Source organism: Seriola aureovittata, chromosome 16 (genome assembly GCF_021018895.1).
Source record: "Seriola aureovittata isolate HTS-2021-v1 ecotype China chromosome 16, ASM2101889v1, whole genome shotgun sequence".
Lineage (NCBI taxonomy): Eukaryota > Metazoa > Chordata > Actinopteri > Carangiformes > Carangidae > Seriola > Seriola aureovittata.
Genome location: NC_079379.1, coordinates 2,192,266 through 2,207,190, shown reverse-complemented (window position 1 = coordinate 2,207,190; position 14,925 = coordinate 2,192,266). Strand labels below are relative to the sequence as shown.

Genomic DNA, 14,925 nt, shown 5'->3' with positions numbered 1-14,925 from the left:
TGTTGTGGTGCACACTGACACCCTGTGGCCTGTTGAACTCCTGCTGGATGAATCTCAGCACTGACAAACTGCTGCTTTCTGGAAGTGTTTTGTTTTTTAAATGTATTTACAAGACTTAAGGGTGTTTTTGTGCGACTGTTTTTATTTTAAGGAAACTATAACTTAGACTTATTATCACTGCTTTGTGACTTTTGAAGTTAAAATCGTAGAACAACAGGCCACAGGGTGTCAGTGTGCACCACAACATCTCCCATCCACACACTGCACTGGAGAAAGCTCCAACAGTAATGTTACACTGGGAAAAGGCTTGTAAAAACAGATTTCTGCAGTGGGATTCTTATTATTATCAGTGGTGTAGATGAAGTGATCAAACACTGATCTAGAGTCTGAATGACAGGGTGAACCTGTGGACGCAGGACAGTGTAGGTTGATGTATATGTCGGTGAGTGTTGTGGGGTTAATGGTTAATGGTGGCTGGATTGATTTCTCCTCTGCTTTTAGAGCTGCAGCAGAAATCAAACCTGCATTTGGAGCTCCATGCTTCCAAAAACATTGTTAACTAAATATTGTTGTTTTGTTACATATTGTTTTGTTGAATAATTTGAATGAATAATTATTATTAAATAAATGTTCCAAAAATGACTGAAACACCATGTTTGCCTCATGTATACTTTACATTCATGCAGGCTGCCTGTGTGACCAGTAATACCTACAAACTGCTCCTGATCATTTTATAATAGTGGCTCACTCTGGCCCACGCTATCTGTTGCAAATCAGCTGTTCAAAGAGACAGTTTACAAAAGAAACTACTGACTTGCCAAGTGAGAGAATAGGTGTCATTCCTGTGGATGGACTAAGGAATAAGGAATAGTTCCCTCAGAATGCAGAGTCGTCTCTCTCTAGTCTGTGGGCCAGTATTGGTTTAGTCATTTCATAATCCTTCCTCGCTGAGATCAAGCAGCAGAAATTATGTGACAATGAGCAAATACTACTGAGGGATTTCTGGGTAAACTAAATAGAGTAGTCTTACATGTCACTGTTTTTCTGGGCTGTGTTAAAAAAGGGCAAAAAGATTCAAAGATTTACACACAGAGTGATGACAACTGCTCATATATAAATAACGTTTATTTACAATATGAATATATACACAATACATGTGATGAAGAAAGAAGAACTGTATTCTGGACAGGAACGTCTCTCTTACACCTCTGATTAAAGGTTTACTGTCTCATCAGGAGATTTAGTGAAACAAGGAGTTGAGGAACAGCAGAGTTTGACCAGTAGAGCTGCTGCTGCTGCTGCTGCTGCTGCTGCTGCTGCTGCTGTCAGTCCCAGTCCAGCGTAGAGGCCGATCCTTCCCCGACTCTCTGGTTCTGGTCTCTCAGTTGGTCTCTGAGTTTCAGGCTGATCAACAGCTGCTGAAGAGAAGAATGAAAAAAACCCTAAATATTATAGAGCTGAGCAGCCAAACTCCATCAAGTCTAGTTCAGCAGCAGAGTCTGTACAACACTGATAACCATTTATAAAAAGAGCTTTCTACTGAGTTCTACTGGATCTACTCACCAGAGACGTTGAGGTGACATTTACCAGAGCTCCTCCCATCAGAGGTGAGGACCGTACACAGGTACAGTCCTGAGTCCTCAGTCCTCAGTCTGGACACATGAAGTCTGATTCGTCCTTCTCTGAGGACGTCTTTGTCACACTGGACTCGTCCTGAAAACTCTTCATGCTGAGACTCAACACCCTCACGTAGATGATACAGGACTGAGGCTCTGAGATCAGTGATCAGCTGACAGAAGATAATAAGGAAGTCAGGTGGAGTGTGAGGTTTGGTTGTGAAGCTCCACTCCAGTGTGATGTTGTGGTTCTCCTCTGCCTGATAGGAGCTCTGTGTCACGTTCACTACAAATGTTCCTGTTGAGGAGACAGAGAGGGAAAGTGAGGAGCAGACTAACTGAGGACTTGTATCAGTTTCTAGATAATAAAGTGAAGGAGTAAACTAACCACAGACACAGGAGGTGAGTGTGAGGAGCAGCAGGATGCAGCAGATCATCTTCTCCCTGTGAGAGGAGACAGAGCTGAAGAGTCACAAACACGTCCTCAGAGAAGGACGAATCAGACTTCATGTTTCCAGACTGTTTCCTACACATGTATTGTGTTTATATTCATATTGTAAATAAACGTTATTTATATATGAGCAGTTGTCATCACTGTGTGTGTAAATCTTTGAATCTTTTGCCCTTTTTTAACACAGCCCAGAAAAACAGTGACATGTAAGACAACTCTATTTAGTTTACCCAGAAATCCCTCAGTAGTATTTGCTCATTGTCACATCATTTCTGCTGCTTGATCTCAGGGAGGAAGGATTATGAAATGACTAAACCAATACTGGCCCACAGACTAGAGAGAGACGACTCTGCATTCTGAGGGAACTATTCCTTATTCCTTAGTGGTGAAGAGATAATGTCTCGTATTTTCTTTACTTTATTTTCACTTTTATTTTTTATTCTTTTTTTTGACTGTAACTGTAACCTGTGCTGGACACAGTATTTTCTGTTTGTCTGATATTTGCTGAGCTGACAGTGTTATACACACGACTGTAGTAGCATGAAAACTGGGACATGTTTTGTTGTGGTTCTCCATGTTGACATGTTGACTGATTTGGGTGTATGGAGAGAAATGAATGATAGTTTCATCAGTCTGCAGCATTGGTCTTGTGTAGTGTTTGGTGAATTGATTGTACATTTGCACTTTCTCTGTACTTTACTTACAGTGCTCTAATCACTGAGAAGTATAATTGCTAAAAGTGTTTTAGGTTCAGCACAGCAGTGTGTAACTGGTTCAAACAGAATGAAGTCATATGAAAGGTGTGTGTGCCTGATGGCTGTGTTTAACCAATTGGCTCACAGGTTTGGTAATGTGACAGTCGGTGCTTTGGAATTGCAAGGAAGTGACATCATGATATATTTCCGTGTCTAATGTAAACAAGTGTGTTTATTGTTTCGCAAATCACTGTGTGTATTGTTTAGCAAAGAGTGTGAGGCTGACATTGTGCTTATATTGGTGCAAATCTGGGCCGATGTTTTGCTCCTTGAGTGTAAGGTTTTGATAATTGTGTCATACTTTTGATTTTAGTGTTTATGCAATGGAAAAAAAACTGTAATGCAGGAGCCACCTCCGTGATCACACCCACTTCGTCCTGATTGGCTGAAGGCTTCACTGACACACGTGACGTATTCTAGCTTTTCATTCTAAGAACTTCAGATCCTCCTTTACAGAGGTGAACAAAGTGCACAGCTCCATTACTGTGGTCAGATCATAGATGCTCCTGGTCAAACATCACTCCAGTACAAGTGAAAGTTCCTCACTTAAGTTTTTACTTGAGGTAAAGTACTGGAGTACTTGATTTTAAAATACCTGAGTGTTCAAAAGTATATTTTCTTTATGTCAACACACATTTACTGAACCTGATGACTCTGAAACAACCTACTGACTGACTGACTGACTGTAGAACCTGGAGAATAAAAGCTTGTAGATTATGATACAAAGACTTTAGACATGGACATAAAAACAACTGCCTTTGTTTTCCTCGTGTTTTCTTTGTGGACTCCTTGCCGTCTGATTCAGGTGTAGAGTGCTCTGATGTTCTGGATGGTGTCTCCTGACTAATGTGTCTAATGTGTCACATTCACTCTTTTAGGTCAAAGTCCATGTTTGATCTTCTGTCTTCTCATATATCGTATCGACGTATGTTGGTATATTTTATACTGATATATATTTTATACTGATATGACTATTATATATAATATACTAACCACAGACAGATAATACATGCATACACACAGCATACATCAACCTCAACTCATTTATACAGACAGATAATACATGCATACACACAGCATACATCAACCTCAACTCATTTCCTGTTTAACATTTCCCGTATGTCATCTACATGCCCCGAATGGGGACTACTCATTTCCATTGAAATGATGGTGATTTTCTGTACCTCATGTACCTTTTCTTTCTTGAGAGGATGATGAACTTCCTCTCTGACCTGTCGTCCTGGCTCCCCCTTGCCGTAGCATGTTTAGGACTGTCTATGACACCTGATCCATATATCCACAAGGGTGGATCCCTACCCAGGAATCGAACCCCCGATCTCCTGCACCAAAGTCAGTAGTGTCAACCACTGAGCTGAACTGATTCTTGTTACCTGACGATGTGGGATGAGGAGACCTTTGTAAACTCTGGAGCTTCAGTCTAATTTATCTGTGAAGCAGCAACAAGCTGATGAAGTGAACAGTTCAAACAGAATTGTACCAGTTTGTCTCATCAGGCCAAAATACTGCAGATCAGAAAGAACAAGGAAACAACATCAGTACAAACACCAACCATTCACAAGTAAGAAGAAGAAGAACTCTGCAGACTGTTCACAAACTCCCTCAAATCTGAAAGTGCTGATCCCATCTCACAGTATTGAACAGTGGTGACTGAAACATTCATCTGAAGGCAATGTAAACTCATCAGTGTAGGACATTATCACACACAGAGGCTTAACAGAAATAAAAGAAGCATAAAAATAGAAGTAAAAAGCGTTGTAAGAAAACTACAACAACAGTAGCTTACGTTTATTCTCTTTAACGTCCGTCGCATTTTCATGAACAAGATATCTGAAAATGATCATTGTATTCCACGTCATGTGACCTAGTGGCTCAAAATCATCTCTCTGTCTCTCTTACTGTGGAAGTTTGGCTCTTTAACTGTTGTGTGATTTACTGTCAATCAAACATTATGATTTAGTCACTTGATATTTTTGAGGCAGAGCTTCTCTTTCTAAATCTCACATTTACAGGTGAAACACACAAACAACCAGGTTCCTCTGCAGTTTATTCACAGTTGTCTCTCTGTCTCTTATTGTGAAGTTTGACTCTTTGACTTTTGGACACTTTTCTTTCTCACCAAAACAACATGGATGAATAAATGGAGCTTTTTCCATCAGAAAAGCACGTTTGATTGTTGTTTTATTTCCTCCAATCCAAAGAGTCAATCATTTGCGGCCAGTGCGTCTCAAACTGTCCATCATGATGACTGTGATTAGTGACGTTTTCTGTCATTAATAAATCAACTCATTCAGCAGTTGAGCGGCATCAGGCTCCACGTCGGAGCATTGCAGCGCTTCATGAAGCGTCTCGTGCTGTTGCTTCAGTAAAAGTTTCACTTTAAATACAAGATATTATGGGAAATGATGATGTGATGATGTTGTATTGATGTTGTGTAATGAGTGGTGTCTGTATACAGTGTCAACATTAGATAATGGTTTAGTGTTCATGTTGTAGTCAGGTAGAATAGGCTTCATGCAGGAGGACGGAGTCTGAGGCTGATGGATTGATGCCATGAACAGTGACTGATCTCATCTGACACAGAAACAGGAAGTGCAACCATCAAGTAAATTGTTAAAAAACAAACCGCAACCTCTGTGCTAGGACCAATCACTGATCACAGTGGGGGTGTATTTCACAGACGTCTCTCCCTATATAAAGGGGAACTTCTCACTGTGATGCTGCTGTGACTGGTTCTGGTTTTTCTCCTTCACCACCACAGAAGAGACTGAAGGTAAAGTCTAAATACAGAGTTGATGTTGTTGTGTTGCTTCTGGAGGAAACTTGATGCAGCGGGTGAAGATCACATGTTATAATTGAACATTTAGTGTGATGTGAGTGTGAGTGTGTTTGTTGTCTTGGTTGTTGTGTGTTTGTTAGATCTCAGGAAGCTGCAGTTTAAGGTTAAAATCTCAACAACTGTCGACCTGCACATTAGAGAAGAAGCTGCAGAGACTTTTTCTCTCTGTACATTTAAAGACGTTTTAGAGACTTTTCTTTCTCATTTAATCACTGGAGCTTCGGGCGGTGCAGTGACTTTCTTTGCTTTTAATGATGATTAACTTTATATAAACTTACAGAAAATTATAACCACATTGTATGAACGACGTGTGTTACACTGTTTCCAGACCAAGCGTTGCTCCACGTTTTTGTGTGTGTGGTGTGTGTGTGTGTGTGTGTGTGTGTGTGTGTGTGTGTGTGGTGTGTGTGTGTGTGTGTGTGTGTGTGGTGTACGTGGTGTGTGTGAGTGTGGTGTGTGCGTGTGTGTGTGTGTGTGTGTGCGGTGTGTGCGTGTGTGTGTGTGTGTGTGTGTATGTGTGGTGTGCGTGTGTGTGTGTGTGTGTGCGGTGTGTGCGTGTGTGTGTGTGTGTGTGTATGTGTGTGTGTGTGTGTGTGTGTGTGTGTGTCTTTCTCCTGCTGTTCTTACTGTTTTATCTGCTGTTTATTGTGAAAATGAAGATGTATATGAAACAGCAGGTGATGAAAGAGTTGTAGATGAAACTACCTGACAGTAAACAGTGTCAGCATTAAAATGCTGCTGACATGTTCATCAAATACATCACATTGATCTCATCGTCCCTCTGAACTGTCCTCACACACTGTTGGAGTCACACTGACACATTTTGTGAAGCTCTAAATTCCATCTTTTACCAGGAAATGTGTTTGTGACTCTTCAGCTCTGTCTCCTCTCACAGGGAGAAGATGATCTGCTGCATCCTGCTGCTCCTCACACTCACCTCCTGTGTCTGTGGTTAGTTTACTCCTTCACTTTATTATCTAGTCCTCAGTTAGTCTGCTCCTCACTTTCCCTCTCTGTCTCCTCAACAGGAACATTTGTAGTGAACGTGACACAGAGCTCCTATCAGGCAGAGGAGAACCACAACATCACACTGGAGTGGAGCTTCACAACCAAACCTCACACTCCATCTGACTTCCTTATTATCTTCTGTCAGCTGATCACTGATCTCAGAGCCTCAGTCCTGTATCATCTACGTGAGGGTGTTGAGTCTCAGGATGAAGAGTTTTCAGGACGAGTCCAGTGCGACAAAGACGTCCTCAGAGAAGGACGAATCAGACTTCATGTGTCCAGACTGAGGACTGAGGACTCAGGACTGTACCGGTGTCAGGTCCTCACCTCTGATGGGAGGAGCTCTGGTAAATGTCACCTCAACGTCTCTGGTGAGTAGATCCAGTAGAACTCAGTAGAAAGCTCTTTTTATAAATGGTTATCAGTGTTGTACAGACTCTGCTGCTGAACTAGACTTGATGGAGTTTGGCTGCTCAGCTCTATAATATTTAGGGTTTTTTTCATTCTTCTCTTCAGCAGCTGTTGATCAGCCTGAAACTCAGAGACCAACTGAGAGACCAGAACCAGAGAGTCGGGGAAGGATCGGCCTCTACGCTGGACTGGGACTGACAGCAGCAGCAGCAGCAGCAGCAGCAGCAGCAGCAGCTCTACTGGTCAAACTCTGCTGTTCCTCAACTCCTTGTTTCACTAAATCTCCTGATGAGACAGTAAACCTTTAATCAGAGGTGGACCTCTTCTCCTCACAGCAAGCATTCTTAAAGAGCACAAGAGCTCCCAGGGATCCAAACAGCACGAACAGACCGAAAGCTACTGGCCACCCAGCGTACATCCAAGATTCTGCCAATGCGAAGAAGTTGTGAGCCTACTTCAGCTGCTGCATTTATAAGTTCACGTTCATTTTTGTTTCACGGACTAAACAGAGAACAGAGCTTCTGGATAAAAGTTTTCAAGTGATGGACAGAGTTTACCTCATCAACTGCATCTGACACAGCGAGTTCAAGTCTATGGTTCATACAGTGCCATACAAAAGGCTTTGAGAATCTCAAGGTCAGCCTGGTTGCTGACTTCTTTCCTAACATGACACTGGCTCCATCAGATACAAATTTTACCCAGTTTTCACGAAGCCACTCTTCTGTACAGCCAGCATTAGTTAAACAGGTGAGTAACACCTGTACTATGCCATCTGCTCTCTGATCTTCCAGTTCAACAAGTTCGAGGAATATGACCTCAGGGCTTTCTTCTTGAATTGATGCTTTAATAGAAACTGTCATGACAGCTTTGTGACTTAAAGAAGATGCCTCGTCAATTAGGACAGCTAACTTACTGGATGATGCTATAATGCTACTGACCATTTTGCTCTGCATCTCACCGTCAACACGTTGTATTATTTGTGTTGCACTGTAACGTGAATGAAGTATTGAGCCCATTTTTACACCGCTCAGTTCCTGCAGCTCAATGAGACTCTCATGGTCAGGAAAGGGTCGGTTCTTTTTGGCCAGACAGTAGGCTGTTCCAAACACAGCTTCAGGTCCCTTCATGTAGGACTCAGTCATAGCCTCCATCGCATTCTCAGTGGCAGCTTCGTTCTGTTGCTCTGCCACGTTCACAGCCTGAGTGTGGACCTTGGACAAAGCATGTTTCCTCACCTTATTTTTCAAGGCTTGACAGACTTGTTGTTCTACTTCCCTGGCCACACACTTGAATTTCAAAGTTCATCCATTCTATTGAGAGTGATACACCTTGCTCCTTGTTGATCCCAATGGAGTTCCCACTGCTACAGAACAGACATCCTGTGAAGCATAGACAAACAATGCAACTACTGTATCCACTGCTGTATGTGTGCATGGTCCATTTCTTCCACATACATCCAAGGACACACACACACACACACACACACACACACACACACACACACACACACACACACACACACACACACACAAACTTACCCAATTTTTTGTTTTTGGATCCCAACCAGGGGTTCTTGGATTTAAAATCTTCTTTTTGTTTGGCAGTCCACAGGTCTGGCCGGTCATTATTAATGTCTACAGAAAAACAACAAAGGTGATTGAATTACAGGCTTTTAATGTAACAAGGGAAACAATGACCACAACCCATTCAAAAGTGTAGAGTTGTCAGATAGTTATCTATTAAAGATAGACTGGTATCTGAAAGTGTAGTTTCATCCTGATGTTATTGAAAAGAAAAGGGCCAAAACCACACTTCCTGTGTGCTTCACTTCTTTTGACAGAACTGTGACATAAGGTTATCTCATGATAAACTGTGGTATTCAGATGGACTGTACACTGAAACTCCACCTTCAGTGGAGGAAGTGTGAAACCACACTTTTGTCAGCTCAGAGGAGATTGTTCTGCAGCAGTTCCCTTTGCTGTGAGCATGAGAGTTAGGAAGGGTGTTGAGGGTTATTATCAGCCTGTTCTGACTTTAATTTTTGACTTTTTTTTTTCACTGGTATATCACTGACCAGGAATCGAACCCTCGATCTCCTGTGCCAAAGTCAGTATGCTCGACCACTGAGACCACCCTGACGATGTGGGATGAGCAGAGCTTTGTAAACTGTGGAGCTTCAGAGTTTGACAAACTCTGCTGTTCCTCAGCTCCTTGTTTCACTAAATCTCCTGATGAGACAGTAAACCTTTAATCAGAGGTGTAAGAGAGACGTTCCTGTCCAGAATACACTTCTTCTCATCATCACATGTATTGTGTATATAGTCATATTGTAAATAAACGTTATTTATATATGAGCAGTTGTCTTCACTCTGTGTGTAAATCTTTGAATCTTTTTGCCCTTTTTTAACGCAGCCCAGAAAAACAGTGACATGTAAGACTACTCTATTTAGTTTACCCAGAAATAATTATTCATTCCAATTATTCAACAAAACAATATGTAACAAAACAACAATATTTAGTTAACAATGTTTTTGGAAGCATGGAGCTCCAAATGCAGGTTTGATTTCTGCTGCAGCTCTAAAAGCAGAGGAGAAATCAATCCAGCCACCATTAACCATTAACCCCACAACACTCACCGACATATACATCAACCTACACTGTCCTGCGTCCACAGGTTCACCCTGTCATTCAGACTCTAGATCAGTGTTTGATCACTTCATCCACTGCAGAAATCTGTTTTTACAAGCCTTTTCCCAGTGTAACATTACTGTTGGAGCTTTCTCCAGTGCAGTGTGTGGATGGGAGATGTTGTGGTGCACACTGACACCCTGTGGCCTGTTGAACTCCTGCTGGATGAATCTCAGCACTGACAAACTGCTGCTTTCTGGAAGTGTTTTGTTTTTTAAATGTATTTATTATTCTTGATTCTGTCCCAAGCTGCACAGAAACTCAGCTTTTATGAAAATCAGGACACGCTGACTCACAGTTTGTTGCTTCTGCTTGGCTGCCTTGCACCTGTTTTTACGTCCATTAGGAAAATCAGGTGTCGCTTCTCTTCAGTCTGTGAATTATTCTGCTGACGACAAGATCCAGGCAGCAGCTGAACACAGCAGGTCAGATAGGACTTTCATTTTAAAGGTCAAATTATGTGATTATAGTTATGATTGACAGTGTCATCAAAAAAACAAGGAAAAAATAGGAAGTAAGTTCAGTGTTTATTGTGTTTACTATTGTGCTCTTATATACATTTAATTAAATCCTTAATACTGTATTAATGTTTGACAACGATGATGAAAATGTTACAGCATGTGTTTTTGTGTTTATATGAACTCTACGGTGGCCCTGATGTAATCTCATTGTGCGTGTTAAACATGGCACCTTAATGACTGAGCTCTTACAGATTTGCAGGTTTCAGCCTCTGAAGCTGGAGTACAGGAAATATAATGATATGAAAATATTATGTAAATAAGGATGACTTCATATTTTAGAGTAGGTCTGTGTATGGTGATAGAAATATGGAAATACTCTTTTATTTATTGTGATTTTAGAAAACCATAGGTCTTTGCAAATTAAATGATTATATATATATTATAATTAGATGGTTTCATGCTGAGCTGCAGGCACAGCTTTGTTCTTTTGTGTTTCTAGGTAAACTTCAGGGTTCAGTCTGATAAGTCCTCTGTGACAAATGCTTTTTCTGAGCTTGCTGTTCATGAACCTGACCGCCTGCACAGAGCTGTGACCTCGCCCCGTCCAGCACCTCAGGGATGAACTGGAGGACCAGGTTACAGAGTCTTATGGAGGCTGCACACTCACACAGGTGTTTTCACTCATTCTGATTGCACTTCTGCTCAGGTCGGAGGTGGGCGGAGCTAAGCTGGTGTCACAATATACATAGAAATATCAGTGCTAAAGCTGTAAATTAAAGGAAAAAATGAAGAGATACAACAATACTACCACAGTAGAGTGATGCAGCTGTCAATCAGGTGTTGTTTGTACACGCCCACACAGGACTTGTCAGGCGTCAGGCTTCTGAATATTTGGACACGTACATTTGCCATGTAATCCACCCCAAAATGTTATGTATGTATATGTGTATTTATTTATTTTTTCTATTTTTTATTTTTCCATAGATAACAGTGGTCTGTATTTTATTCTGCTCATTATGTCCATAAGTCTCCGACGTCTGATTGTCCAGTTTGTGTCCAGTCATGTTACAAAGAAAAGAGACGCATTATGTTCCTTAAGTGATGTTTGGATTATATCTTTATGGTGTCATATAATATCGTACAATAAACAACATGATTAAAACACATCTGAATGAAAACAATAAAAACAATAACCTAATTACAGAATTATTATATTACAAATCATTTATTCCTACAAAAGAGGCTACAGAGGGTTTTTCTACAGGCTGTAGTCAGAGGTGTAACAGACTGTGTTAATATCAATACTCTGAACTTTTAGAGCAGCTACATACAAATAGAAATGTACAGGACACACGAGGAAAATAAAGAAGTCGAACCTAATGACAAAGTCAAGGGAAGTCAAGTAAAGTGAGCTTGAAATAACAAATATCCTTCTATATTTTACTCACAAATTCTCTTCTTGTATTTTGTTTTATTGAATAATTATTTATTGGTGAATGTGTGATGTTCACTATCGGTCAGTTCAATGGACTTTTGCTTCAGGCGGACAGAAAAGTTTTTAAGAGACTTAAACAACTGTAGAAAAATGACCCAAAATTTGACCCAAACACATTTATCAGACAGCATCGTTTGACTGGAGGTGCAGCATGGACAGGAAGGCTACATTATTACTAGCTTGTTCGTATTATTCGTCTTTGTGCTCTGAAACGACACATTCAGATTCAGATGTCTCCAAGTAAGTGAGTCATGAGGGGAAAACACAAAAAATAAGCTTCAAACTGATTCCCACAGACAGAAAGAGGGAAATCCAGTCGAGCTCTCGACAGCTTGCAGTCTGTTCTTCATGACGTCATCATTCAAGGACACTTTGTGTTGCACGGGTCTCCTGATGAGAAGAAGCTGTACAGGCTGACCAGCGGAAACATGGTCACGGCTCCCAGCAGGGAGCCCAGCTGCACCACGGCTCCGCACCACACGAGGGCGCTGTGGCCCTCGTCGCGCAGGATCACGCCTATGATCACCTTCACGTAGGACAGAGTGAGAACGAAGATGATCCAGGACAACACCTGAGGAGCAGAGACAGGTAAATGTCTCCCCACTGGACACACAGTACACGTAGCGATCCGGTAACAGTCATTCATGTTTACAACTTGTGAAGAAGAAGATATTTGAGCCTAATGAACTCACCATGATGAAACCACCTGAGGTGTCATTTACCAGCAGTGGACATGGACTCAGCACTGCCATGCTCATTATATAAGCTCCAACGCCACTGCCCATCACTGTGAGAGCTCCCATCAGCAGCAGGGACCTGTGAGGTCAAAGGTCAGACAGGTTTAACAATATTTTAACAACATGCTGTGACAACATATAAACAGCACAAACACGTGGACACATGGCTGGTGGAGCTGCAAAATGTTCAGTTAATCTTTCATTCTCTAAATGCCAGAGCACAGTGAAATACCATTCGTTAGCAACGGTGCCAATGCTGAAATAAGCTGAAATAAGTTGATTATTAGTCATTAGTCTTGTTGATCAGAAAACACTGAATTTTCACTATTTCCAGTCCCGTTAAACCTGAAGTTGGGCTCTGAGAGATTATGATGGAAATTTAGCAATTAATTAGTTCATCTAAAAAAAAAAAAAAAAAAAGACATAAACTGACACCAAAAATATGTTTTACTTGCAGCTCAAGTCTCAACTTCTTCCCAAAGATGTTGAAAAGTTTGTAGTCGTAATGTCACGGTCCTGTTTCCGATATGTGAAGTCAGTTTGTGTGAAAATGATTCATCTGTGGTCGACTGAGAATGTTATTGAAGACGTTCTAGTCTTGGCATTGTTATTCTTCAGATACATTTATAAAGTAAAATAAAGTAACAGACTGACATGATTTATCTGACGTAATTAATTCCCATGGAAAGAGCTTGACGCATTTCCTTGACTAGATTTCAACCTTTTTCCAGCGAAAATCAACATTTTCTAAACGTTTTGCAGAAATCAGCGTCAGTATCTGGAAACTAGATACATTTTTAATGTAGAATCATATTATTTGCAAGAAAGAAAAAAAAACACTGTGAATTTATTTAATTTTTATCTAAACATTTTTGCACTTCCTGATGTTTCTTCGTTTTTTCCCCCATTAAACTGTGTTTTTGTGACTTCTCCTTCTGTAAGTCGAGGATTTTGTAGTCAATTTGTGATTTTGGGCTGTAGAAATGACATTAGCTGACCCTGTTAAAAATAAAAGTGTATGTAGCCATGAGCCCTGTTTTGTGTTGAACTGTGAACAGATCATGTGATGACGCACTGACCTTATGGGGAGGAACATGGCGATGAAGCAGGCCAAAGGGTTGGACACGGCAGCCATGGTGGCTGATAAGTGATAGGCGTTGTTCCCGTACGGCAGGCATGAGTAGGACTGTACTGAGGGAAGCACCACGTTGGTCAGAGCGTTGACCCAGGCCAGAACCGCAAAGATGTAAAACACCTGAATCCAACTGTAAGCGCCGGAGCCGAAGCTGCTTCTGCGCTTCTGGTTTGTGGGTCTGTACGGATCCATCATGGGCTTCCGCTCCACCCACTTCCTGTTTCTGGGAGATTTCTCTTTCACTCCGTTGGTGTATCGACCGTTGGGGTGCTCCCGGGCCACAGCTGGGTGGTGGTTCAGCAGCAGGAAAGCCACCAGACACACCAGCATCATGGCACTGAGGAAGAAGAAGAACACCTCAACAGAGAAGTTTGCTGGCTGATACTGGGCCTGGAGGTCAAAGGTCACGGAGCTGCTGGAGGAGTTCATGGTGTGGTTCAGAGACTGTGTGCTGTTTATGCAGTGGACCACCCCAACACCCTGGATCAGAGCCACTAATGCCGGCAGGAGGCCGCTCACACCCTCCCCAATGTAGTAGGTGGTCAGATACTGAGGCTTGAGGCGCATCGTGAAGGGCAGGAAGGTGACGGAGGAGGTGCAGTCAACAGCAGCGAGGAAGAAGGTTAAGGCGAGGAGGGCTACACTGCGGGGACCACCTGCCACCACAAGCGTCTTCTTCCAGAAGAAACCCAACAGGAAACTGGCCACAGTCCCCAGGCCAATGATCACGTATATGACAGCGGTCTCATTCAGGGCGCCGGGCCGGAAGCGATGCATCAGGGTGACGAAGAGAGGCCCGACGTTGGCCATCTGGATCAGGACCGAGAGGTACGAGGGCAGGTACCAGCCCTCCGGGATCTGAGGGACAATCAGAGGAAGCTCCACCCACAGGCCGTTGATGGACACCCAGGATCCCATCCCGAACAGACACGCCAGCAGGTGGGTGAGGAGCGACATGTCCAGATGGTTTTCTCTAGAAAGAGACAAAAAGGAATTGTTAAGTTCAAACTGGTGATTTTAGTTCTGATGGACTCGGACCTTTAAGTCAAATCTGAAACCGTGATCATTCTTTGCCACCACTCTGGTTGAGACGGAAATGTATCTGTAACTATTGGATGAAATCTTGTAAAACATTCTCGGATGAATCCATCTGGATTCTGATCTTTTAGTTTTTTAGGGAAACATTATGAAGTGTTGGACTGAATGCCATAAAATGTTATTTGGGAATTCATGTTCCCCAATCCTAATAACTTTTCATTTAGCTCCGTAAGATTAGATTTTTAGTTTGTGTAATAAAACCTCTGCTGCCTC

The 14,925-nt window shown here is 41.9% G+C and overlaps 2 protein-coding genes across 2 annotated transcripts; one reads left to right on the top strand and one right to left on the bottom strand.

The window, feature by feature from the left end:
- The first annotated feature begins 5,553 nt into the window (after nt 1-5,553).
- LOC130184161 (uncharacterized) lies at nt 5,554-7,542 on the top strand. Its single transcript, XM_056400001.1, has 4 exons — nt 5,554-5,613; nt 6,575-6,630; nt 6,708-7,058; nt 7,204-7,542. Exons 2-4 carry the CDS (start codon nt 6,582-6,584, stop codon nt 7,404-7,406), a joined length of 603 nt encoding a protein of 200 aa, XP_056255976.1. The 5' UTR covers nt 5,554-5,613; nt 6,575-6,581; the 3' UTR covers nt 7,407-7,542.
- A 3,804-nt stretch (nt 7,543-11,346) lies between these two features.
- si:ch73-196l6.5 (riboflavin transporter 2) lies at nt 11,347-14,573 on the bottom strand. The gene is made up of 3 exons (XM_056399697.1): nt 13,559-14,573; nt 12,435-12,558; nt 11,347-12,313 (listed from the first exon to the last, which is right to left on the bottom strand). The coding sequence occupies exons 1-3, from the start codon at nt 14,569-14,571 to the stop codon at nt 12,104-12,106; spliced, it is 1,347 nt and encodes a 448-aa protein (XP_056255672.1). The 5' UTR covers nt 14,572-14,573; the 3' UTR covers nt 11,347-12,103.
- Nucleotides 14,574-14,925: the final 352 nt, after the last annotated feature.